Source organism: Pogoniulus pusillus, chromosome Z (assembly GCF_015220805.1).
Source record: "Pogoniulus pusillus isolate bPogPus1 chromosome Z, bPogPus1.pri, whole genome shotgun sequence".
Lineage (NCBI taxonomy): Eukaryota > Metazoa > Chordata > Aves > Piciformes > Lybiidae > Pogoniulus > Pogoniulus pusillus.
Window position 1 is genome coordinate 97208441 of NC_087309.1, and position 27721 is coordinate 97236161.

General features: G+C 37.4%; 1 protein-coding gene across 2 annotated transcripts in view; it reads right to left on the reverse strand.

Moving 5' to 3' along the window:
• The window catches only part of SRFBP1 (serum response factor binding protein 1), an 82983-nt gene that overhangs the window by 30283 nt on the left and 24979 nt on the right, over positions 1–27721 (reverse strand). The window contains exons 1-3 of one of the 2 annotated variants that reach the window (XM_064140359.1): positions 27256–27319; positions 21198–21286; positions 20172–20244 (exon numbers count right to left, since the gene is read on the reverse strand). In XM_064140359.1, the coding sequence (XP_063996429.1) occupies positions 20172–20244; positions 21198–21277 (153 nt within the window). In that variant the 5' untranslated portion in view covers positions 21278–21286; positions 27256–27319. Of the gene's footprint in view, positions 1–20171; positions 20245–21197; positions 21287–27255; positions 27320–27721 lie in introns of those variants that run through there. The other variant, XM_064140358.1, reaches the window with a different exon arrangement.

Below are 27721 nucleotides of genomic sequence, written 5' to 3' on the forward strand. Positions count from 1 at the left end.
ATAGGTGGGCAAAGACTGGCTTGTGCTGGGGCACAGAACGGGATACAGTGCTGTGCGAAATGGTTAGCTGTAGAGCAGCCATGAAGCCCTGAAAAGTCTCAGTACCAGAGCCAATGAACTCAAGACACTACTTACAGAAAAGTAAAATTTGTGTTTATTGATTTTTAAATTATGAACTTATTTAAATAGACCATAACTATCTTCCATAAAGGCAAGTCTATATAGTACAGGAGTATGTCCAGCAAAAATGGCATCTGAAAATGTTATTTTATGCTCATATTAATTGTTGTTGCTCAGAATACACTTATTCAAGTGACACTGAGGAAGACACAGTTTCTAACTTAACAGTTACTGAAATATAATTTATTGAACAGCTTTCAAGATAAAGGAAAGGCATAAAAAAATCTTATCAGATGAGGCTTTGACACATCTCAGAAATGCAAGGTTATTTACATAAAATGTATTCCCACCTTTGCTCTCTAAGGCAGTGCTAGATGATACTCAAAAAAGAAAAAAAAGGTATGCCAGTAGTGGCCTGTGATAGCAATTTGGGAGTTCTCACACTACTGAACAATATACAGTTTCAATTTTGTTTTGACTAGTACTTTCCTTTCACCTTTATCATGCAATTCATTATTTCTCCTCATTTCATTTTTTCTACATTTCCTTAGCCATAAGAGTGTTATGGTTTTCAGTATGAAATCATTCACAGAACGTAGGGATTGGAAGGGATGTCTAGTCCAACTGCCCTGCTAACACAGGTACATTTAGAGCAAGTTGCACAGGAACGCATTCGTGTGTGTTCTGAAAGTCTCCAGAGAAGGAAACTGGGCAGCCTGTTCCATTGCTCCATCACTCAAAGCAAAGATGCTTCTCCTTAAGTTCAAGCAAAACCTCCTGTGTTCAAGCTTGTACCTGCTGCCCTATGTACTGTCACTGGGAACCGCTAAAAAGAAGCCAGCTTCATCCTCATGACCACCACACTTTAGATATCGACATGGTTTTCTCTTTTCCAGGCTAAAATGCCCTAGCTCTCTCTGCCTCTCCTCATAAAAGAGATGTTTCAGTCCTCCAATCATCTTTGTGGCTCTCCATTGGATTTTCTCCAGCAGCTCCCTGTTCTCCGAACTAGACACAATACTCCGGGTGTGGCCTCACTAAGGCAGAGCAGATGAGGAGGAGAACCTCCCTTGAGCTGCTGACCACAATGTTAACACTTCTAACACCACATCTTTGTAAGATGGTTTTTGTTTTAAAATGGAGGAAATTCTATAAAAAACAGGTAATAGAATCAGAGTATGTACAGCTAACTAACACAATACCCATATTAAAAATAAAGTATTTCTGGTGAAATTTTAAATGTAGTTTGTTACTCATTACACTTAAATGTTTTAAAACACAATAATTTTTACCTTTGACGAGGTGTTTAGGACTCCTTTCTCACACGGTTTCTTAGATTTTTCCACAACATTCAGTCTGGGTTTGCTGATTTCTGTCATTTTTCTAGGTTCTTTCATGAAGGACAAAGGGATAGGAAAAAATCCAAACCTCATTTCAGAACAGGGCTTCTGCGGCCTTTTTTTTTTCCCTCTGAAAATTCATCATTGCATGGCTTCCTATTAGAAGACATTTGTTCCCTAAGCCTGTAAAGTTTGGTATTTCAGTTATTTGGAGCAAAACTAGTCCCTTACTTCTTAAGTGTACATACTACCATTGTGAAAGTGCCCAAAAATGGCATTATGCATTTACAAGCAGGGTATCTTAGAAGTAATGAGATAGATCACCCATGGTTCACCTGAAAGCTTATATGCTTTTCCAAAAGAAACTAAAATTATGGTAAGAGTACTATGAACGGCTGCCTTCAGGAAAACAAGCATTCAGGTTATACCAAACTGATTATGAAGAAAAAGTGACACTTACTTCCCCTGAGAGTTTACAAATACAAACACTTTGTCAGCAGCTGTGACCCAGGTACATACATCCATATACAAACATATATATATATATATATATATATACAGAGAAAGATACACACACAAATACACACATGAGAATTTCTACAGATGTAGAACAAATGTCACTCTCCCCATGTCCAAAAAAAAAAAAAAAAAATAAAATAAAAGGGTAAAAAAAAAAATCCGTCCCTCATTTTACCAGATGTGAAACCAAGATGAGTAAGTAAAAAGAAAGGAATTTGGATAAAATAAACAGAACAGCAGGACAGAAAATTTAACCTAGTAAACAAAAATGTGGTATTTTCTATGTCGTTGTGACTTAAGCTTATTAGTTACTACACCGAATAGCTGCTTTGTTATAAAATCACTATATAATTTTACCAAAAGACAAAATCAAGCAGTTCTGAGTAGCTGTCTGCCTTCTTTGCAATACTTAAAAACTATCACGTCACCTCTCACGTTCCCTTTTGAGTTTGTTAGTGACTTGAACTTTATCTACTACAGAACGAAAATTTGCCTGTAGGCAGCCCATCTAAGTCTTTTCTGCAGTTGCCATCACAGTTTAACTACTTTTCAACATAGGAATAAAACAGGGTGCTGTCTCTGTCTCACTAATATGTAGAAGAAAAGAACTCCCATTCTAGACAGAGACTTTAGTCTTCCTTACTACTGGAAATTCAATCTTCCATTTGGCGTTACTTTTTTCCTCAGTGGAAACCAGGCAATCCATGTCAGTCTCATCTTTATCCATTGCTTTTGAATTACAAAAAATCCTTCCAGAGAGGTCTACTGGTTTGTCTTGAATTTGCCCAACTGTAACCTAATGTTAGATAAACTCAGAACACTACGTTACTTGGTTGTGATTGTGCCTTCTGCAGCAAAGCTTCTGACACCTATAGGATTGGACTTTCATTTTAACAATTTCCTGCTTTGTTGACTGTGACAAGTAATCCCCAAAACACATTTTATCTCCTCCAGACGAATCACAACGTGCTAGTCTGAAGCTAGTTAGAATGTTTTGGTGAGAATATTACAGGCCGTGAAACAGGATAATGTCTACTTCACCCATAGGCTTGCTGAGAGGTATAAGAACAAGAAATAAAAACATAGATAAGGCACTTCTTCCGCTGGGGAGCTCAGAGCTGCATTTTTTTCTCTCTCTAGCCTCTCTGCTGTTTCTCTGATTAATCCACTTTGCTTCCTAACCCCCTGGCCAAACCTCCATTCTTCCTTAGGACTGGGGTAAGGTTGAGAGGGGTGGGAGAAGGTGGAAGGGCGGTTGGGAGCCCCTTCTGGGGACTCAGGTCTCTGGCAGGGGAGTTGTGTTTCTGTATTACCTTTTACCTTGTATATTTCTGTATATAACTGTATATACTGTAAATATCTGCTTATATATTGAGCTAAGCTTTAAATATAAATCTTCATTCAAATTTCCAGAGCTGGCTGAGTCTAGTCTGGGTGACTTCCAAAGTGTGTGGGGGACAGGTAACACCCAAACCATCACACACAATATGAGAATACATGAAAGGTGCAACTGCAACATTTATTTGATTTGATTTGGACAATCATATTGCAATGTTTCATTTCTAAGTAGTCAAAACATAAGCAAATACATTAATTAAAATACTCAACATTTTGTTGCAGGCAGCTCCTAGGAATCTCATCTTTGCACCTACTTCTTCTTACTAAACATATCAGCACAATCTCAAAGTGTGGCAAGGGAAAAAAAAAATTATTTTTCATCAGGAATTCAACCCAGTATCTCGACACTTTGGTTCTAAAAAAAACCTGCTATTGCCTCCTGCTGCAGACACTTTACATAATGTAATGCTTCTCATCCCTGGATGTGAAAATATTATATACCACAGTAACTAAGGGTTTAAAATGACTGCTGTGGTAGACAAAGGGTTTCAAACTGTGGATAAAAATCTAGGGGTCGATTACACTCTCATTAGAGGTAGACTGAGTCACAGTGAGTCTATGATGCCATTGTTAGGGCTGTCCCTGTCACAGACTTGAATTTCACTGATGCTCAGAAAATTAAAAGGGGACACAAACTGCCAAGTCACTTGTTCAGAACATTACTGCCCTTCAAGTATTCAGACATGTCTGTGCTGAACAGTTTCATAAGATTTTTGTTTGCTTCTTTTAAGCAATCATTTGGAAAAAAAACCTGCACTCACCAAACCTAGAGGTGTTAGCTCACTCATTTGCCCACAAACAGTTGAAATGGGCACTTATTCTTGCAGTTCTTGGGTCAAACACAATTGAGGCTCGGGGCAGAGAATGTGCTGTTAAACTTTAGGGCTTCAGGTGCACCAGTTTATAGAATCCTGCCATACAACACAGAGAAGGGCCTTCCTATGCCTCCCAAACCTCACTCAGTCCAGGTTTGCTTTAAACAAAATACAATTAAAAGCATTTATTTCTAAAACTTTTAACAGACACAGAAACATTTATAAAATACTTAGGTACATAAAAGGCAAGATATGCTTAATTTAATCACAATAAGGTTAAAGACCTCTCTGCCTTGCTCAGCATGAACTTGCTGTTCATCCTGACAAGGTGACACTCGGTGTTTTTGCTGTGTGGATAGTTATGCAAAAGCCTACATCTTCCAGGCAGAGAAAACAATGGAGTCTATTTGCAAGCTACTGCCATAGATTCATTTGTGACATATCGGTGCCTCCCTGTCATAAATCCTCGCATTTTAAACTACATATGGGCAAAACAAATCTAAGCGGTACAAACATGTTAAGCTTGTAAATTACACAGTACTCTACTGGGTCTTAAAAGAGATCCAAAAAGATACTAATTAATCACTGCAGGGTGATTTTATTCAGCAAGGTGGATTCCCAGTCCTTTTCATCTAATATAACGTAATACAATGACAAAGTAAAGACTGTGTGTTGAGGCACAAGTGTGATCAAGATTAACATAAACAAGACAAATAAATCAGCATATTACTAACATATTTGTTTTTCTACATGAAAGCGAAATGTCACATTGCAATGGGGGCAGGAAAGTCTTTCCAATTAGAAATACTCTACATGTTGTGTGAACTTGTCATTACTAAATCTGCTTTCATACAAGCAGTCTTGCACATTATTTACTACTATTGTTTGAATAAGCATAATTTCAGAAGTCTGCGCATTTTCAGGACACTACCTTCTTTCAATAAATGACTTCAAGGAGTTAAAACTTGTGCTGAGCTTACAGCCAACGTAAGTTTAATAAAAGTTCAAAGTATGTGATGTACAGATTTAGTTTTCCATAAAAGTCAAGTTTTACTGTAAATACCTGTGTTCTAAAGAACACACAACTGCCGGAAAGCAAAACCACAACAAAAAAGATTCCACAGATCTTTTTTTGTTCCACCAGTCTGGCCAACAAAGCTTTTCTGGGCAACCTGACTGTATGATTTGATTCTATATCATCACATACTGAAACCAGAGGTTTTAACCGGTAGAAATAATAAGACATTTTCTCTCTAATTGCAGACAAATTAAATGAATTATAATTCAAATACATTCCCCTATGTCATTAGGGTTTAAGATTATTATTATATCCTGCAGTAATTATAGTATTTTTCACTTATCAAATATCTAGATTCTGCATTACGAAAAGGAAAGCATACAAAGAAAGGGTTGTACGGTTGCTAATTTTCCTATAATATACATTGAAGAAAGCTTCATGTATTTTTAATGACCTGGCATATTCATTAGATTGCCTTACATTTCCAAAATAATTCCACTGTTGTTTTAACTTGCCCTTTCATTTTGGTATGCAACTTCTCAAAATAAAAATTAATCTCCCTGAAACCATTTAATTTTTAGCCTTGTTGGATTAATAACAACTTGGACAGGAATACTAAAGAACAGAATAAGACAAAATAGTAAAACTAAATTCTCATTAAAAACAAACCAAACCAACCAAACAAAAAAACTAACAAAATAAAAACCAACCCAAACCAAAACAACCCAAAATAAAACCCATTAAAAAAAAAATCAAACCCAATAAAAAAAAAACAACCAAACAAAAAAACTACCAAAACCCAAACACATAAAAAACCCCAAACCAAACAAAATCCCAAAACCAAGTAAGTCACTGGAGGGAATGATTACAACAAAACTACTCCAAAGAAAAATCAAAACTTTGTACAACAATCTAAGTTTTAGATGAATATATGACATTCACTTTTCTTGGAAATTAACTATTACCAACTTATTAATAACAAAAAAAAAAGAGTACTGCAAAAATCACAGTGAATCATTGGGAAGGCAAGAATGTGTTTCAAGTGGAGCTTGTCTTGCAATTGTTCTTTTTGTTAACTACACTGGTGTCAGGTTTTTGCTGGCACCAATCTTAAACATTACTAAATGTCTACAGTATTGCTGTCTCAGTTTAGATCCAAGTGAAATGCAATGTCAACCTGAGAGTTTTCATCTACTAATTTTTACACTACAAAAATCCTATGGTTTTCTGGATTTATTGTTCTCTGGAAAATGAAAGTTTTTAAAATACTGAAACAAAACTACACAATATTCCTATAAATGCTTTCACCCAAATGATTAAATTCCTCTAGCTAAATAGCCTTATTCTGCTGTGCTATACAAGCTGTCTTAAAAGCAGAGCATGCAAAGAAGATTACTTATTCAGGCCATTTCATAATGAAACTAAATGAAAAAGTAACTCTCCAAAAGAATGGTTAACATAGATAGTTTAAGCTATTGTAAAATACCCAAGCTTTATTTGGAAAGTATAGGGTGGCTCTTTTCTGCCACGTTTATAAACTAATTTAATATTTCAAGAGGTATGCAAGTCAAATGCCAGCAATTACATCAGTTCACTGAGATGAACACTGTGAACTTGGCATTTTATTTCATCACTTAGATTAAATGAGTTGCTTAATTCTGGAGGTTCCCATCTTATTCAGAAGCCATTCAAGGAGCAGCAGTCACTGTTTTCACCATAGGACAGAAAAAACGAGTTAGCAAGTCTGTAATCTTGAGACAAATTCAGAAGTAGAAAGTATTATAAAAGCTACAATTACAAGCACTCAAATGAAAAGCACCCAAAAAAAAAAAAAAAAAAAAAAAAAAAAAAAAAAAAACAGAAGAAACCAAGCTCACTGGATTATTCAGGACAGCAAGCATGATGATGCCAGAATTATTGTTATTTGGATACTCTTTTTATTTTGAACATCTTTTAAATCTGAATGTCAGTGTTCACTTGGACTGGTACAATCTGTAATTTCACTCTGTACTGGCAATTTGTTCCACACTGCTTTTCTAATATTAAAATAACAACCACATGCAATTTCAGGGTTAACATATTTCCAAGCAGTCCTGCACTGGCTGGAACTATCTTTGGTTTTGAATTACTATCCCTGGTATTCAGAATTGTTGCCAGTACTGCTGGTTGCCAGATGAACTATTTTTGAAAAATTTAAAAGAAAACCAGCATTACCTACCAGAAGAGGACGCTGTGCACAACTAGCACAACGCTGCCTCATTCTCAGTTTAGCTTCTTCCAGCAGGGTCTTGAGCCAGCAGGACTGCCACCAAAGCAGCCATGAAAAGGATATGCTATATTCTCACAACATTCTCAATAAAGATGGTGAATGACAAAGGGGTGCAATCCTGCTAAGAATCTCCATCTGCCAGATTCTGGTTTGAATACATAGGGAAACAGGAATTAGTATGGAAAACAGAATAACCTGGAAAGATGCAGGAAAAGGCAGAAGAGTGTGAATATACACATACATAGCCCCTTTGTCTGCTTCCAGAGGGCATGAAAGAAAAAGAGTTTGAAATTTATACAGAATAGAGAAAGAAAGAATTTCCTTTTTCCATTCCCTTTCCGAGTACACACTATCTCCAAGAAAAGTACTCTTCCACCAGTCTTCTCTTAAAGCACCATGGGGAAGAAAATATTTTCCACCTTTCCTAAATATCTTGAGCAAGACAAACCAGCCATCACATTGGCTCAAGATGAGGTGTAAACATGGAAGGAAGGCATCTGGCAATAAACCACGAAAAATGCTATGATTTTTAACAGTACCTGCAATTGTCCAAATTGGGTGCTAAGAGCTCCTGAGCAAAATACTAGTAAACAAAGTGAAAAATAATTAAGCAGGACAAATACGTGAATTATGTAAACCTCCAGCACCAGCAATTTACTTAAGATCTTGGGGAATCCCATTCCAATTTTGTTACACCTTCTGTAGATGCTATGTCATATCTCTCATCATCCTTTTGCACTTTTGTTTACACTTCTACTAGTCTTATTTTACAGAGGATTTTTGTGTGTGTGCATGTGTGTTTTCAGTTTGTTTTTGTTTAAATACACTAATGACAACACTTGGGCAGTATATGGCTGTGACACTTTGAGGTTAGCTGAAATATCTTAGTGAGAGATTTTAGATTACAGCCCGTCGAAAGGAAACAATGGTGATGTCTACTTCACTCATAGGCTTACTGAGATATATAAAAACAAGAACACAAAACAAAGCTAATGCAGTTTGGCTCTGTTGCAGCTGGTGCCTGTACTTTTCTCCCTATGCTGCTTTCTGTGAAACTAATCCTTCTGCTTTCTAACACTCTGGCCAATCCTCCAAACTCACCTTGCACGTAAGGCAAACTCTAGGGTAAGGTAGAGGTGTGGAAAGGAGGTGGAAGGGTGGTTGGGAGCCCCTCCTGGGGAATCCCGGTTTCTGGGAGGGGTGTTGTGTTTCTGTATCACTTTTAACTTGTATATTTATGTATTATAGCAGTATATATTGTAAATATCTGCTTGTATATTGTGTTAAGCTGTAAATATAAAGCTTCATTTCTTAATTTCCAGCTTGGCTGAGTCCAGTCTGGGTGATTTCGTAAGAGTAGGGGGCAGGTAACACCTAAACTGTCACAATTCATTTAAATAGGAGCAAACTCTCTTCTGTTTGAAGACACCAAATAGCAATACAGAATTTTCACACAAGTTAACTGTGGTAGTTCCAGCATCCACCTCCTCACTGGTAATAGTCACTTTCAATCAAGTGCAAAATGAACCACTGGAAACAGAATTCTCATTATCACATGCATTATTTTACATTTTCCTCTACTGAATTTCTTTAGCCATTCTATTAGGCAGTTAGGAAATTCTGTAATATTATTCTGCAGTGTGTTAGTGCATCTTTATTATCCTGAAATTTTGGATTATGGAACTGTCATTCATTCTCGTTTTCTGAATAATTTCCAGCACTAATTCCAGCAGAACTCCACTACTGGCTCTCCACCATCACAAAAATTAACCATCTCTTCCACTGAACATATTTAACTCTGAGACTAGAAGAAAAAACCCTCATATCCACAAACAGCTTTTTTAAACAAACAAACACCACAAACCACAACCAACCACACCCCAAATCTCCCAAAACACCAAAGGTTTGGTGAAGGCTAGACAATAGCTTTTTGGACATTTAAAACAACATGCAGTATTGTGCTAGTTTGAAGCAGGCTAGAATGTTTTGGTGAGAAAAAGTAGCTAATTGGATGTGAAAAGGAAAACAATGGTTATGTCTACTCCCCTCACAGTCTCGCTGAGAGGTATCAGAACAAGAAAGGAAAACATTAGATAACACTTTCACCATTTTGTCTTCACTTTCTGGCTGGCTTCGGACTGAGCTACATCTCCCTAACCTCACTGCCACTAACCTTGCTTCTTAACCTTTTGGCTGAACCTCTTTTCTTCCTTGGGACTGGGGTAAGGTTGAGAGGGGCAGGGGGAAGGTGCAGGGGTGGTTGGGAGCCCCTCCTGGGGACTCAGGTTTCTGGGAGGAGAGTTGTGCTTCTGTATTACTTTTAACTGTTATATTTCTGTATATAACTGTATATACTGTAAATATCTGCTTGTATATTGTGCTAGCTGTAAATGAATAGCTTTATTTATATTCCCAGAGTCCGACTGAGTTAGCTGGGGTACCTTCTAAAGTGTGGGGGGGCGGGTAACAGCCAAACCACCACAAGTATTAATCAGCAACATCCACTGTATTTATTCCTTCAAAGATCTCCCGCTGATTTGCAAGACATGAATTTAATCTCCTAAAGGTACAATCATTCATCCATATGTTCACTAAATAAATTCTTTTAAGAAAAGTGCAAATGAGTCTGTCCGGCACTGCAGAAATATTTACAATAGTATTACATTCCCAGAACACTTTTATTTTTGTCTTCTCTTTATTTGCAAGCATGAGGCAACCATGGGGGAAATACGATTTTACACACAAAAGCATCAGTTGGAATAGTTATACCAGCTACAGCCACCATTCTGCATTTTTTTGTTTACAAGTGGCTATAAAGATATTTACAGCAGGTCTCTAATCTCCACTACCAACCCTTTCAAATCAAATAAATAAGAATAAAACCTTTGCTGTAGTATTCAGTAACATTTTTTATAACAGCTGTGAAAAACAGGAGACCTAATTTTTGCAGCACTTTTTTTTTTTTTTCAAAAGGGAGAGTCCCAAAATAGACAGTTGATTAAAAATATGAGGACAGTTTCATATTGCTCCACCATACTAAATTGATTCACTATGTACTGAAGATATTCTTAGCTTCTGCAGAATAACTAAAATACACAGGCCAACTAGCATGCAGCAAGAAACTAAACTAGAAGTGCTGCAGAGACAGAATCACAGAATGGCTTGGGTTGGAATGGACCTCAAGGGTCATCTAGTCCAACAATCTAGATCTAACAAGATAAATCTTATTTGGCAGCTATTAGCTAGTATTATTAGTATATATCAGCATGGGATAGCCAAATGGTAAAGGAAAGGTATGCAGTGCTTACAAAAATGTATTTTCTTATCTCAGGTTCAAGAGAAGTATGGAGGTTAACGAAGAGGCCTAAGTTTGTGCACCAAAGTGAAAAACACATTGGGATGATGAAAGAAGTCAACTACAAAAAGAAACTAACTACTTGGAAAACAGATAAATATTTTAAATATGAGCACAGAAACATGCTGACGCTTCTGTCATTATTTTGAGTAATAATACGTGGTTTGGTTTGCTGTCGCTGCTCCACTTTGAAATAAATGAGGGCATACGGATTGCATTAATTTGTTTTTTGTACTACTGCAAAGGTTGCCTCTTTATTAAAATAAACAATAAAAACAGTTATGCGGAATCCAGAAAGGAGATGGAGACTCATCTGCAAGCCATATTTCTCAAAAAGTGAAAATGGCTTATTTTGCATCCTCAAAAAAAAAAAAAAAAAAAAAAAAAAAAAGTAAAATTCTTACACAAGAATCAAGAGGGAAAAGCTTCACATGCAAGCCATATTTTTAAGATAGTTGATAATCTTTACCAAGAATCTACTTTAATATTTTCCTTAAGTTGTCTCAAATCCAACAAAAAAGCTGCCTTTATGATCTGTTTTCACTTTGTAACCAAGAATCTAGTGGATAAGAAACAAAATGCCATGATATTACTTCTAAGTATCTTGTCAACAACAAAGTCTTGAAAATGGAGCTGGTGAAATTTGTACTGACTTTTATTTAAGAAATGAAGTCCATCTTTTTTACACAATTCACAGCAGTACTTGGTGTAGAAGAAAACCATTACTTCTGTTAATGCCAATGAAATAAAACAGCAAACATGTCTGTCAGCTTTTTTTTTCATTCCAAATAAAATTGTACTGTACGGGACCTGCTCCAAACACTTTCATGTCAGTTTTTCTTACAATTCTAAGCATCTTTTCTGCTTGCTACCTAGGAAAAAAGCCCCAGCTATCAAATTCCACAGTTTTCTCACTGCTCCATTACGACAATTTGACTCCACAAGAGAAGCAAACAGGACACTGACTTGGGAAAGGCTGTTTTCAATATGGGGTATCTCATTTTAGCATAAACATGAATACAAGCAACGTATAATATGAAATGTGATGAAAGTTAAGAACAGCAGTCACTGAGTGAATCAACCTCCTTTACCACAACAAAGATAGGTCCTACAGACTTGTCTATGCCCACTTAGTTTGATGTTGTTCCCTAGCCTGATCCTCTTCCATCAAGTATTAATCTTCTTAAGTCTGGACTTTCCCAGTGGCTCCAGGGTCCCATGATTCCCAAAGGCTGCTTTTACCAGTAAAGACTAGCATGAAGAATGATGGATCATCTTGACCTTTTAAATGTCCTTTATCAGAGATTTCCTGTCCACTCACTAGGGGACTCACATTTTCCCTAGTCTTCCTTTGGCTGCTAATATTCCTACAGAAGCCTTTGAGTTGCCCTTCATGATCCTCACCATATTCAACTACAGATGCACACTCGGGCAATGCTTCTGTATTCCTCCCCAGAGGGCATCTGTCTCTGTTTCCACCTCGCACACTTGCCTTTTACATTTGACTTGGTCATGATCTCATTGTCAGGTGAATACCTGAAATATCAAACTCTCTGGGGCTTCCCTCCAGAACCTACCATGAGATTCTTCCAAGCAGCTGCTTGAGAAGGCCAAATTCTTTTCTCCTAAAGGTCAGGAATCCTGTCTTTTTTTTTTTTTTTTTTTTTTTTTTGTTGCTGTGCCTCAATATCCTGAACTACTTCACCTCAGGTTCACTTAGCAATGTTGCCTCTGACCTTTATCATACTGACTTCTTTACATATCTGGTCCAGCATAGGATCTTCTGTCACTGGCTCCTGAATCACTTGTGTTAAGAGTTACCATTAGCACTGTGGTTTATAGCTCTACAGCAGGGGCAGTACAAGTCTGCAACAGACTGTGGACATAAGGTTACTTTTAGTTGTCTGAAGACGGCTTTCTCCACCCTGGGAAGGCTGTTGTTGAAGGAACTAGGCTTGCTTAGTTTAGAGAAAAGGAAGCTCACAAGACACGTTATTGCTCTGTGCAGCTCCCTGAAAAAGGGATGACTCCATGATTCTATGATGTGGAATATTTTCCTCATGTACTGTAGTCTTTTAGAATCAATTGTCTGAAATATCATCTTAAAATATTTCAACTATATTTACTCCTAGTGTATTAAAATAGTTGTATACACTAAGAAGTGTCAAATTGAGTCCTTTTAATCACAAAGGTCTTCCAGTGACAACATATTATCATGACACTTGTGTTTAATTACATGTTCCTAAGTCAAAACATATGTCAGACTTTCCAAAATACCACCACCTACCTGTCACTGCCATTACTGTAGCTGCAAGCCAGGTTCTCATAATAAAGGATTTTGGAACTTCAGAAAACAGATGAAGATGATCATCACTGTGAAGACCTAACTATCTGCAACAAATCTTTAATCTGTGATAAAATTCTTGCAGCCACAGAACAAGCAGACTCAGTCTTAACTTGTGCTGGGGAAGGTACAGGCTGGATGTTAGGAGGAAGTTCTTGCCAGAGAGTTATTTGCCATTGGAATGGGCTGCCCAGGGAGGTGGTGGAGTTGCTGTCCCTGGAAGGGTTCAAGGAAAGCCTGGATGGGGCATTTAGTGCCATGGTCTAGTTGATAGGATAGGGCTGGGTGATAGGTTGGACTGGATGATCTTGGAGGTCTCTTCCAACCTGATTGATACTGTGATTCTATGATTCCTCTCCCAAGTAGTAAGTGATAGGATGAGAGGGAATAGCCTCAAGTTGCACCAAAGGAAGTTTAGGACATTACAAAAAAATTCTTTACTGAAAGAGTTGTCATGCACTGAGCATGCTGCCCAAGTAAGTGGTGGACTCACTGTCTCTGGAGGTACTTAAAAGACATGTGGTGCTTAGGGACATGGTTTAGTGGTAGACTTGGAGGTGCTAGGTTAAGAGCTGGACTTGTTAACTTTAAGGGCCTTTTCTAAACAAATTTATTCTATGATTTATTATTTATTTTCTGATAAAGTGTTGTGTAAAAGATAAAATAACATCATCCATGTTGGTGTGTCCGGCAATGCTGACCCTAATGCTCTTATCTGACTTGTAATCCACTGTCAGCAGTGTTGCATGAATTCTGCTCTCTCATAAATCACAATATTCCTTTCTTTGTCTTTCTGGTTCTAGTTTGGCTATAAGGAGATTACAGGAGACTGCCACAGGTTTTACTGAAGTCCAGGTATAAAACACCTGCAGCTTTGCTCTTGTCCATGCAGGTAGTCACCTCATCACAGAAGGTAATCAGTTCTGTTAGGCACACTTCACCCTTGGTAAATCCATTCTGCCTATTCCCAGTCATCTTTCTGTCCTTCCTGTTCCTGAAATTAGCTTTCTGAAAGACATCTCCATAACCTTCCTGAATATTAAGCTGAGACTGACCAGTAGATATTCGCTAACATTCTCTTTGAAGTTAGCACTGATGTTTTCCTTTTTCTGAATGTCACTAATGTCTTCCAATTATTATGACCTTTCAGAAATTATGAAAGCAGACACATCTCCTTCACCCCAAATACAAGGTATCTGTTTCCATGAGTTTGGATGTCAAAACGAACTATGCATTCCTTAACGACATAATTTTCTGCTGTGGGTAGCATCTCACTCCCATAGACTCTGCTTGTAGGTTCTGGAAGCTCAGAAGCCAAACAGAAAACTGACTAGTAAAAATCCAGAGGAGAGAAAGGCACTCAACACCTCAACCTTTTCCATATCTTCTTACTGAGCTGTGCACTTTTACTTCCTCTTAGTCCTACTTTTGCTTCCAGAGTACTTGAATAAGCCCTTGATGCAGACCTTCATATCCCTCACTATCTGGAAACTCGTGTGAGTTTTTTATCACTGCCCCTGTGCATTCAAGCAGTATCTCTACATTTCTCCACCTTTCATGGACTTTCTTTTTGCATTTGGACTCAGGAACATACTGGTTATCCACACTGTCTTTTTCTACATTGTTAGGTGCTACTTATATTGTGTTTCCTACATGGAAGAGCTTTCTACCTCAGCCCTGACAGAATTTGAGATGAAAGGATTAATCAAAAACTGTATCTGTCAGTAGAAATACTACATGGCTTTTTGAAAAAGACTGGTGTTTCAGGACACTAAAAGAAAGATCTATCAAGCTTTGTAGGCTGACCTACTATAAAATCATCAGCTACCTAGTCTTGAGCAACAGCCCTTTCTCACCCATATCACTACTACTCTCATGAAACTGGATGATTTTTGTTCCAAGACCAAATACTGTGAAAACATCCTTCAGACTGAAGCTTTACCTTTACAATATAATTTGGCCTTTAAAAACTTGAAAGTAGCACTGGAGTTAATAGGCAACTCCATTTCTGTTCTTATCTTGCTAAAGGTTGAGAGAAAAAAAAGTACTATTTTGTTCCTGTATTTCTTCTACTGAACTCATTATTCTGTGATAAATAATTTGGTTTAAGTGTATTAAAACAAAAGCACAGTACTGGTGTATTTGTTTCTCCAGGGACAAACTTTATCAGAATAGAGAATGCTTCTTCTCAAGCCATGTAACAGTGGTTGTAACCAATTGCTGCTTATCTCCAAAATCCAGAATATGTTTTCCCTATTGTGTTTGCGTCCTCCAAAACCAATATTGCTATAGCAACTTCTTCCATAATATAAAGATTTTTTGTTGTAAGATAAAGACAAAATATACTCCTAAATGCACAGTAAAGCAAACACAAAGTTGGATTAAGTTCTAATCTCAGCCAAGAAATTTACATAGTTCAGGATATGCTACATGTTGCTAAGAAATCACCAAAGAGTCAAGTTAAATTTGTGCAAAGAAACTTTTAAAAAGATCATAGCTTCATAAACATGCTAAGTAGTAGTCCAAACTGGGTAATTATGCTGTTTTGACAGTACCATCAAGCTTAACAAACAATTAAGCATTTCCTGTAAGCACAGAATCATAGAATGGTTTGGGTTGGAAGTGACCTCCAAGGGTCATCTAGTTCAACTCCCAGTACACAATTTTGTGTTTTAAAAGAGCAGAATCACAGCAGAAGGACTAGAAAAGAGCAGGTTTTTTCCACATCTTTCAGGAACTGTTAAGCAGTTTTTATGATTCAGGTAAAACAAAATCTGAAGAACTAAAAAAAAAAAAACAGCATACTATTCCAATAGCCTTGAGAACTCCTTCAAACAACTACCCCAGTTCATGCATCCATGTAGTTGGAATTTTTAACTGCTCTACCTCCCACAGTGCTGACTTTTCATTTTGTGCTTGAGACATTATTAACTGCATCTGCCAATTAAGTTAATGATAATCTCTTAAATTCCAACAGTGAAAACATACACAAACAAAAATTAATGTCATTGGAACAATAACACAATATATGCTATTTGTAAATCCAAATAACAATTTTTTTTAAGAATATAGCCTAGCACCAAGACCTTCTAGGTCTTCAAAATATGCAGAACTGTGCATATGGGAGTATGCACAGGATACCAAAAACATACACATAGACAATATTTAACCTGAAAACTGAACACCTAGTTATACCCCACTCCTAGGAAATAGTACAATCACAGTGAAATTATGCCAGTAGTGTCTGCTAGAGTCTACTTGAAGAGAGGAAAAAAGCATCCTCCAAGAGGTAATGACAGAACAAAAGTTATCAAATAATAGCAGGCATTTTCTTCATTCTTTAACATCAATTGTAATTAGTTGGGTTGTGCACTAGAAAGAGAAGATCTTGCACCTGAAAACTCACACTTGCCTCATTCAGAAGGACAGCAGCTCCTACAAGGCCTGCTAAGCCAGCTGCGAGCAGTCAGCTTCTAACAACAGATAAAACACAAGGCAATTTATTTTTATTTTTGTGTTACAGTGGGGTCGAAAGATAAAAAAAAATGTTCTATGAAGTAGCAGCAGCCCTATTGCCATGCTGTGCTGACCAAGTAAATGAACTAATTCCCCAAGTAAATGAACTAAGATTCCACAGGCAAATTAACTAGTATGAAAGATTTGCAGGTTTACAGGCAGCTGAATGCAGAAATGCAATTCTTAGGAAAGTAAGGAAACCCCTCATTGGGATTTTAACCCCTCCAGTTTTATTCCTGAGAATCTCGTTGCATTAAGAGAGATTTTGACACACTTGTCTCAAGAGAATTTCAGTCTCTCTTCCCTGAGATTGAAATAAATTTCCTGTGAGATGGAATCTTCCTCTTGGGCCTTCTGAGGTCATCATAGAGTCCTTCACAAAAGACTTTCTTCATGCCAGCAGCCTCCAGAAGGCCTTTCCTGGATATGTGGTAGGGGAAAGGGGGTCTGGGTCCATTCTTGACAGATGGAAGAAAAATGCATCTTTAGAAAGAAGTATGCTGGTTTGTGCAACTGGTTAAAAAAATGAACAGAATTTGTACAATTTTCCTTTTCTTTCAAAGATGTATTTTTTCCATCATACTGCAACTCTTTGTGTCTCTGTCCAACCAATAAAACAAGTAGCTGCCATGGATTGAGTTGAATCTGCTGCTGTTATTCATACCATGATGCTGTCATGCCAGCTTCAAAAAATGAAATTACTAACTGGAGCAAATTATTATAGGGCATGAGGTTCAGACTGCAACATGGGAGGCTTCCTTTTCCAGTTGCTGCATCTAGGTTCAAAGTTCTTGGGTGTTGGCTCTTTCATGCAGACAAGGTGGTAGAACGGGTGGGAGTAGGGCTGCTGGCTTTGGTTTTCTATTTCATACTGTTTGCTTCTTTTTCCACGCCCTATATTTCACTGACCTTCTGCAAACAGGCTAAATTAAGGTAACCATACATTAATCAGATTATTAGCTATATGCAGTGTGATTATGGTATCTTATGTTACATTAAATGCTTATGTCTTTGCCTCAATCTTCAGTTCTGTGTATTACTTTTCCCCTCACTTTTGTTTTGGGGGAGTAGGCAGCCATCTCAAGAAATCTCCTAATTTCAATACACACACAAAGTCAGACTCTGGTCTCTAACGTCCACTTTCTGACTCCAAACCAATCTGGCTGGCGTAATTATTTCTTTTGGGTTTTGTCTTTTCAGGTGAACTTTTCTTTGCAACTTGATATACTCCTCAAGACTAGGCAGTCAACAAGAGAGAAGGCAGGCATTTTCTCTTTACATGAAACACTGAAGTAGAATGTCGACTATTGGAAAATGACCAACTCCTGTATTATGCACACAGTCAGATGATCAGTTTTGACATGATTTTGAATCTCCTCTGGAAAGTGTTCAGGATCCACACAGTCAAAATGATGAGAATGGTCTGGGTAAAACAATACTGCTCTAAGTTGCGACTCTATAGAACACTTACCAGCTTACCTCATTAACCATTTCTACATAGCCCATTCTTTTCTAGAAGTTATAAAATATCCATTCAGGTTATGCAAAAGTTCTTTACGAATCCTATGATCAATAACTTAAGAAAAAAGGTTGCTGGGAATGACATTACACCAGTATAAAATCCCTCATTATCTCAAATAATAACAATTATTTCTGTGACAGCTGATAGTCACTCTTCCATGCTGAATGAGGAATGTTTCTATGACAACTCCAAAAAGCTGTCTTAGGTCTAGAAATCAAGTGGTGAAGAAATGATGTAAGTAATGTCTTTTCGGCTGCAATTCATACGAAATAGTAAATTTCTCTCTTCTAAGAAACAAATACACTGTAGAACTAGTAACTGTATCTTTCTTAATTTTTAAAGACAAAAAACTCCCAATAGACCTAACCTTCTTGTTATATATTAAAAAAATTAAATAAAGGTGCATCTTTTTATACCAGAAAGACCACTTATAGCACATTTTTCAGAAAAATAAGAATATTTAGCAGCTGTCTTCCTGAGAAGTGAGAGAACTTTTCCTCTTTTTCAGTTGCTCATTTTGAAGATTTCTCCCTTTTCAAATATTGTTTCAAAGCCAAAATTTGTTTGCGTTCATCTGTCCAGATTGCAAATCTATCTTCCCTTAACAATCGCTCTTAAATTCAGCACTGTCAGTCCTGCATTCACTAATGTCCACTGAAGAAACAGCTTGAATGTACTTGGCCAACACAGTCCTTAGTGCAGGCAGCCTTTAAGATGCCAATATAAGCCAGTCCTGGAAGGAAAAGCACAATGTGGACAAAGAGAACACTTCTGGAAGGGTTGTGAAGAATGGATCTTGCAGTGAAACCCTCTTAAGAGGACTCAGAGATGCCCCAGTAAAATGGTAACTTTTGATGTCTGTGACGCACCACACCTAATCACTTGAGATATGCTATTGTAACTTGAGAGACCTTTACAGGATCCTCATCATGCCATCATGCAACAGACACATAAAGGAATCATGAAAAAATAAAGCAATCAAAGATTAAGACTGGTGACAATCCAGAAAAGCAGAATTCCTCAGTATGACAGCCATGTTGCCTGACCAGGCCTTTTATGCTCTAATACTCTAATACTATGCTCTCCATTCTCTCTTCCCCCTTCAGTGATTTGCAAGGACTCTCGTTTTTAAGAACAGTTCTAAAAATATACATGATTCTGTCTGATAAACCTGGCACGAAGCAAATCTAAGTGGGCCAGTGAAGCCTTTCCAGTTACCAGCTTTTTTGAAGATTAAGATCTGTGTGCACAACCCAGAAAGAAAAAAGAAAAAACAACCAACCACCAAACCACAAAGGTTAAAAAAAAGACCCAACACCAAAAATACCAAGTACACAATGGGAAGGGCGATTAATCATGACAGTCAGCAAGGAAAAGTAACTAAACAGTCATTTTATGTGAAGCACTTGCTGCTACGTCATAATGCAGAAGACATATAAACTGTATGAACTGATATCAAAGCTTAAGATAAACAGAAAGAAAAGTCTGACTTAAGGGTTTTTAGTCCCTTGCAGCTAAAATTTCCAACTACTACAGAACTTTGAAGTCAAAACCAAAATACAAGTTGCATCATACTTAAAGCTAAAAGAAGCAACAATGAGGATACTGCTTTGCTTTGTCAGGCACACAGAATTATTTCCATATTCCTGAGCAGAATGGTAACTTTTGTTTCTGTGCTTTAACAGTTATGGGAAATCCTTCAAGCACCACACATTTCTAAATAAATTCATGTTTAGCCTGGCAAGCTTAAGACTCAAACTGTCTCACACCTTGACAAATGCAGCAAATAAACACAGAAATACACAAATATTCATAAATTTCCAACTGTAATGACAGTAATGACAAAGCTGACTCTGGAAATATTTTAATTCAATTTCAGCAGTACAGTCACAGAAAATTGACAAAGTTTTTTGTTATTAAAATTAATTGCCATAAATATCTAAAAATGTTATTACCTTCATGGCATGGATTTCTTCTATTAATCTCTCAACTCGCTTTTGGTTCTTTAATTTCACGTCTTCTGAACCCCTGCAAATAAAGTCTGTCTTTATTAAAAAATATCTGGGCTCTGTACACTTTATTCCTCTGTGGTCTAGTACTAAGTAGCAAAATACAAGTAGCACAAGAGTGGTCATGAACACATTCCCTTGTTGTTAAATAGTCATTTTAGCTAAGAGTTGAACATACTCTAATGCTTCTGTTGTCCTGAACATGCAAAAAAACAAACAAACCAAAAACCCCACTGAGGATTTATCAGAACAGTAAGATAACCAAATGTTACTTTATTATAAAATAGTAACTACAATTTTTATCAAAAATAGATAGGAGACACTGGTATCTCAAATAAAATTCCATTTCCAGTTCTGTGATATTTAATATAAAAGACCACTTGATTTGCTTCCTATTTTGCATTCTGTTACTAAAGTTGTGAGATATCCTCCATTTACACATCGAACATAGTAACAGACATATTATTTCCATTAAGATCTGTTGTAAGCTAGTTTGGGCCAGTTATTTTAAAAAACTTAACCTTTAAAATGTTGTATTTAATTAAATATTAAGTAAATCTCATTATATTAATAATCAAGTATAACCTGTGTACCTATGCAAGCAGAACAGTATTTTTTACTATAGAACCTTCTCGCTGCGGTGAGAAAAGGTTGCAGTGAGAAGAGGCTGCACAACACATCAAATAGCAAAACAATCTAAAAGATCAAATGTGATACAATAAAAGTGAATTGGATTAGTTTCCAATACACTATTTTTCAAAAACATTATGCCAGCTCTCCTTTTTGAAATGGCTTTTTAGTTAGTAATTTTAGTCTATCTAAAGTAACAAACATAAGACTTTTTTTTGCATCATGGTGCTTATGTTTAAAATGCAATACATGTTTCTCCCATTTCTCTGTGCTTGGAAAAATTATTAAGATACTGGATCATTTACAAACACACAAACAAGAAAACTGATATTTAAAACTGACTTTTTCAACTTCAGCTTTTTGATGTGTCTGGTTAGTTTGCGAACAGTCAGGACCCTGGCCTTCTTCACATCTTTTCTCATCTTCACCACCTGTTAGAAAGATGGAAGACATAACATAACTTGTTTTCCGTGATTAGCTCCCATATGCAATGCATTCATTACATTGAACTAGTTTCTAAAACACAAACAAACAAAAAGAGCTATTTTTGAAAAAAGAGTGCGTTCTCATGCTAGCCCAATCCTAGTTCAAATTAAATGTTTCATTTAAAAATCACACTGCTTTCTTAAACACCAGGGGAAGAACAAAGAAGTCTTAAAATGTGGTTGAGATCTAAAGAGAAGACATTTCTAACTACCATATTTTAACATTATTCTTAGAGCTAGACTGAAACAGTGATTTGAAAAGACTCATCTCTTGCCATCACTTTATTAATTTTTGTCCCAGTGAAACAGCATTAACTCTACATGTATCTACATTGGTAAATAATATGCAAAAGCATTTTTGTCACAAAACATTTTGAAAGACTAAGACTTCAAAACTAAATATTATTGTTGTAAAGCAGAGTTTGCTATGTTAAAATCTGCTTCTGTATTTGAATTTTTTATTGAAAACAAAACCAAAAGCGATTTCCAACTCACTAGTCTTTTTCAAACTCCTATCCCAAGCATTGCAACGTTTCCAAAACATATTATAGAGAATATTAAAGAAAAACCTGACAATGATGTTTCAGTCTCATTTCTCACCTCGAAATAAAAGAAACAGAACCCCAGTTATCATTAGACACAGGACACAAACAGATCAACCTTTGGATTCTTTTTTGCTATTAAATTCTATCATGGGAATCCTTATGTCTAGGCACTATTTTCTTAATGACACACACTTTGGAGATACAAAGTCTCAATACTGACTTTTAACTTTGCCTTTTTCAAGACACAAAACCCCCTTATTATGTATGGAGACATATCTTACTACTAGAATTTTGGTCCTAACAGTAAAACTTCTGAAATATTTACTTTAAAAACAAGTAAGTCTTCCTACAAAAAGCCAACTTTCCCTTAAATTTTTCCAGTGCGGTAAGTTTTAAAACAAGTCCTTCCTTTCTCAAGGAAATTCTCTACCTCAGATTTCTGTTCGCTTTTCAAAATTCTCATAGATAATGTAAGAAGCGATTGCTTGACAGTGATCACACCATCAAGTCAGTTGCACCAGGAATATTTGCACTATTACTCTTCAGAATGCACAGAGAGACAATTTAAACCTATGATGGGAAACCTGCACTACACTACCCCCTCATACTTTGAACAGCAGATTGCATTTGTAGTTAGGACACCAGCACAAACAAGTGGTTAAGCCTTCAACTGTACTCAGCAGCAGCTCTACTGAATCAGTCAAAGCAAAACAATTTCTAGAGAAGCATCCCAACGATTATAGCCCCATCTCTGCCAGGGAAGAGGAGGACTACGTAGAGCAGCGCTTCTCCGAAACCGGCAATAGGAATTGTATTGGGGCAACACTAGTGGCACAGAGAGAAGGAAAAAGGAAAAGATGGCCTTTGGGACATGAATGACTGACTTAGGATCTGTCTCCTGTTCTAAAATTGGCACAGCTAAGTCAGTAACTTTGTCAGTACTTCACTACATATTGAAAATCACTGTGCATACAAGCCTACCTACAAGCATTTCTACCTCAGTTAACAGCAGAAACCAGGTGTTAAAAAAGCACCTATGTCTTGTGTCTGCTGGAGAGTAGCACTGCTTTAGTCTCCATAAGCTAAGGTAGAAACCCTTAACGTTACCCTTTGCCATCTGAGCCTGTAAGCATTTCCTTTTACAACATTTCGAAACAAAGCATATTCTGGTTGAATACCTGTTAAGTACTATACATGTTCAAAGAGTTTGGCTCTCTGGATGCAAATGTGGTATGCCTTCTTAAGAAGTCTAGGAAGGGAGGATTGTCTGTTCTGGCTTGAATTTTGTTTGTTTGATTAAATAACCATTAAAAACATCCATGAGCTACAAACACATCTGAATTTAAGTAACTCATACTTTACATATTATCCAAACACAAAGTATATTTAACTTTCTCTCTCAAGAAAAAAATTCACAATGTATTTTTTAACAGAAATATGAATGTAAACACAGCATGTTTCTGGGGCCTGCAACAGCCAAACTCCAGCCTCCTCTGCTGCCAGCCAGTGAAGCCTGTATAGACATATGACAGCAGGAATGAGGGAAGGTATTCGTTCTTTGGCAGACTAGGCATATCAATTTATGTAATCCACAGTCACTTCTTTCACACGGGACAGTATGCATCAACTTTGTTCTTGGAAGTACTCACACAGTTCTCAAGAAAGCAGTCTGCTCTTTGGGATGGAAATCAAAAAAGTTTCACTTTAGATTCACAATGTGCCTGAAATAATGGGGCTTAGGCCACCAGAGTGTCTCCTATGGCCCACTGAACTGTCCACCTCTTGTGTTATAAAGTGAGATAGCCAACTTCCTCCTGAGTAAAACAAAAAAAGCAAAACCACATGCATGCACACACACCACCTCATCCCCACATGTGCTAGTTTGAAGCAGGCTAGAATGTTTTGTTGAAAAAGAACTAGATCATAGGCTGTGAAAGGAAAACAATGGTGATGTCTGCTTCCCTCAGAGTCTTGCTGAAGAAGAAATGAAAACATTAGATAACACTCTTGCCATCTTTGTCACTCTCGAGCTGGGCTTTAACTGAGCTACATCTCCCTAACCTCACCTGCCACTAACTTTGCTTCTTAACCTCTTGGCTGAACCTCTTTTCTTCCTTAGGACTGGGGTAAGGTTGAGAGGGGCAGGGGGAAGGTGCAGGGGTGGTTGAGTGCCCCTCCTGGGGACTCAGGTTTCTGAAGGGGAGTTGTGTTTCTGTATTACCTTTTACCTTGTATATTTCTGTATATAACTGTATATACTGTAAATATCTGCTTGTATATTGTGCCAGCTGTAAATAAATAGCTTCATAGAGCCGGCTGAGTCTAGTTGGGTATTTCTAAAGTGTGGGGGGGCAGGGAACACCCAAACCATCACACCACAATAAAAACAAACCAATATTTACAGATAAGCAATATTATTTTTAATATATATACAGGTTAAGAAAAGATAGCAAGAACAAGAGAAGTCTTTGGACTGAAATGTAGAAAGGCTGCAGTGTAAGTACTTAACCAACGCTTTAAGACTAGGCAATAAGGACTTTTAATCTACCTGTCAGGTGGGGTAAACACAAAAGAATTAACTATGAATGTACGCAAATGTCAAAGTAAAAAAAAAAATCTTCTATCAACAGAAATATATTCTGGTATTCCTGCATATTCAGCAACTCTAAGCAGAAATAATCATTTCAATGATGCTGTGCAACAGAGGACAAGAGATACTTTCTTTTGCTGAAGACATTTCTTTATTCTGTAGGACACCACTGCCTACTACAAGGCATTACGGCATGACTTGCCTAAAGGCTTATGAGCACAACTCAAAAGCTATGGTTAGGAATGAAAACTACTGTGCCTTCTTCCACTGCTGTGCTGACGTTACTGCAGATCCTAAACAAAGATGAAATGCAAAAGAAAAATTCAAGGCTGCAGGTATTCCACAAAAAGAGGCTTCCAGCACCCCTAGCAGCTTGCAACCTACAGTAGGTATTGCCACAGAACATCACATCTACCAGCCAACTGCACACAAGTCATTTTAAGCCATAGGTAGATGGCAGCTGCTGCTGTTTCAAGAAACAGCAAACTCATGAGCATAGCATGGGATCAGCAGATTACCAACCAGACAAAAAACCTGTTCCAGCAATTTACTTTTGCCCAAGGAGAGCAAATTGCTGAGCAGGACTGCAAGAGGAATTACTGACTTCTGCACAACATATGTGATAGTTCTCAGTACTCAGTGCTGGTAACAGCAGTATCTGGCAGCAACAAGAGCCACGATTTGAATGGAGGTGTACCACTTGGAACAAATTAACAAGAAGGTGTACATTGAAGCAACAAGGTGATTTCCAGAAAATAATGCATCTAAGAAGTGTGCATCTAAAGGCATCACCAGTATTTAACTCAGGACTTATAGCTGAGGAAGGAAGAAACCAACAGCTTCAGTCACCTTTCCTTATCTCTGGTTTCCCCTGCCTCTGAAGGGTGAATAACCATTCCCAGAGACTTGCAGTCTTGTGTATGTGGAAGTCCACTCAAAGCTTCCTCAACTTTCAGCAGATTCAAGCCCTTCTCATGCCCAAGCACAGCAAATAAAAGGAGAGAAATGAACACAGGATTCTTCAATTGTACCTTTGATTGCCAAGTTTTCTTCTAGTATTTTTCTACAAGAAAACAGATTGGTTTGAATACTTATACTTTAGTTGCAGTTACAGATTACTTAATTTCAACTACTAAAAATCCTTAAGGACTGAATAAGCATTTGAATCAGTATTGGACTTAGAGGAAAGGGCTCCTGATCACATACATTATTCATTTTACATTAATGTGACATGGTTATTCCATGTTATACAAGACAAAACACATGTGTAAAAGAAAGTGATTTTAAGAGCCTCCCATATAATTAACTTGCTGCAAGCCTTGTATTTTATTTTAAAAAATCAAGTTTCCTGAAGAGAAACCTCAGTTATTTTTAAGTGAAAGGAAAAAAAAAATTCTAGTTTAGGTTACAAAAATGTAAATCACTACCGAATGGTCCTTCTGTTGGTGATGGCAACAAAACCACAACACGTAATGTGAACAAAATGACAGTACAGACCCAATATTAAATTCAAATTCACACGACTAGTCAGAAGTATTTGCTGTCACATTTTTAAGAAAACAGCAGCAAAGTTCTCAAAGGAACACTACATTAGAATAAAATGTTGTATTTGGCTGCTTCTGAAACTTGTTTTGAGGTCTGCACAGGCAACATGACTCCAAACTAAGCTAGTGTTCAGCCAATTCAAAGAAAAGGAGGAAAAAAAGGGAAGGGGAAAGAAGGGAGGGAGGGAGGGAGGGAGGGAGGGAGGGAGGGAGGGAGGGAGGGAGGGAGGGAGGGAGGGAGGGAGGGAGGGAGGGAGGGAGGGAGGGAGGGAGGGAGGGAGGGAGGGAGGGAGGGAGGGAGGGAGGGAGGGAGGGAGGGAGGGAGGGAGGGAGGGAGGGAGGGAGGGAGGGAGGGAGGGAGGGAGGGAGGGAGGGAGGGAGGGAGAAAATGTGGCTAAAGATTTGTAGATGTGCCAGGAATGGCTACTCTGAACTATAGTATCAACTACATTAGATTACATGATTACCCCCTCAAAATCAAACTGCTCTCAAAAAAAAGCAATACCATTTCTGTACATGACTTGTTTAATATAACCTTCTTTAAAATCACTGAAAGACTACAATTCTGTAGGTTTACAATCTGAAGAGTTTGTTTTTATTTCATGTTAGTATTTACAAAAGCCAGTACCACACAGTTTTCATCTATTTTCTGGGTATTTGCAACCTTAAATATTCAGAATATCCTAATTTTAAAACTCAAAATTAGTAAAAAGTTATTTATGAAGCCAGCTCCAATACTCAAAATGCATAAAAACCAATAAGCCAATGGCCCTGTCTTTTTCCTTTAGAGCACCTGAAGCACATACAACTACTGTCCTTGGGCTTCAGTCCATGAGGTGAATACTGTGGTCCGGATCCAGGAATGCACTTAAATCTTTAAATCCTTAAACAATTAGCACTAGACAGACTGAAGTTTCTTAACCCACTTCTGCTTTATGCCAGCACACAGCCTAGTCCTAGTTTCTGTACTAGTAATTGGAAAGAACAAATCATCCCTGGGGCTGTTCAAGGCAAGGTTGGACGTGGCACTTGGTGCCATGGTCTAGCCTTGAGCTCTGTGGTAAAGGGTTGGACTTGATGATCTGTGAGGTTTCTTCCAACCCTGATGATACTCTGTGTGATACTCTCTGTGTGTGATTCTATTAAGGATTCTTCATTTAACCTCACTCAGTGAAAAACTCACTGCAAGAGTTTTTTAGCATTCTGAAATATCTCTAACATTACAGAAACACACACCTGTTAAACAGAGGCTTCCTTTCTCTTGCTTAACATGGTGGAGTCTCCTGTATGCACGGATTTCACAGCCCTGACACAATTTCAAATGATTTTATTTGTAGTTTGAAGATACCACTCCTAAGCAGGGCTTTTTAATTCTCAGTGGACACAGAAACATAGAATTGTTTTGGTTGTAAAAGACGTTTAAGATCATTAAGTCCAACTAATATGTCCAAATCCACTTTGCAATATAAGGTCTGATGTATTTCCCATCAGTTGATGTCTGGAAAAAAAAAAAAAAAAACGTAGTTCTTAAGTTTGCTTTTCTGTTCCACTTTCTTCCTGTAGGCTTTATCTGACATGAAGGTCACATTTCGTCAATTCTCACAAGAAAGAATCTATTTTAAATACATCTTATCATACTGCTATCAACATATTGTCATGCATTTGTGCAGACTGGTTCTCATGAATGAATGATGGTGATACA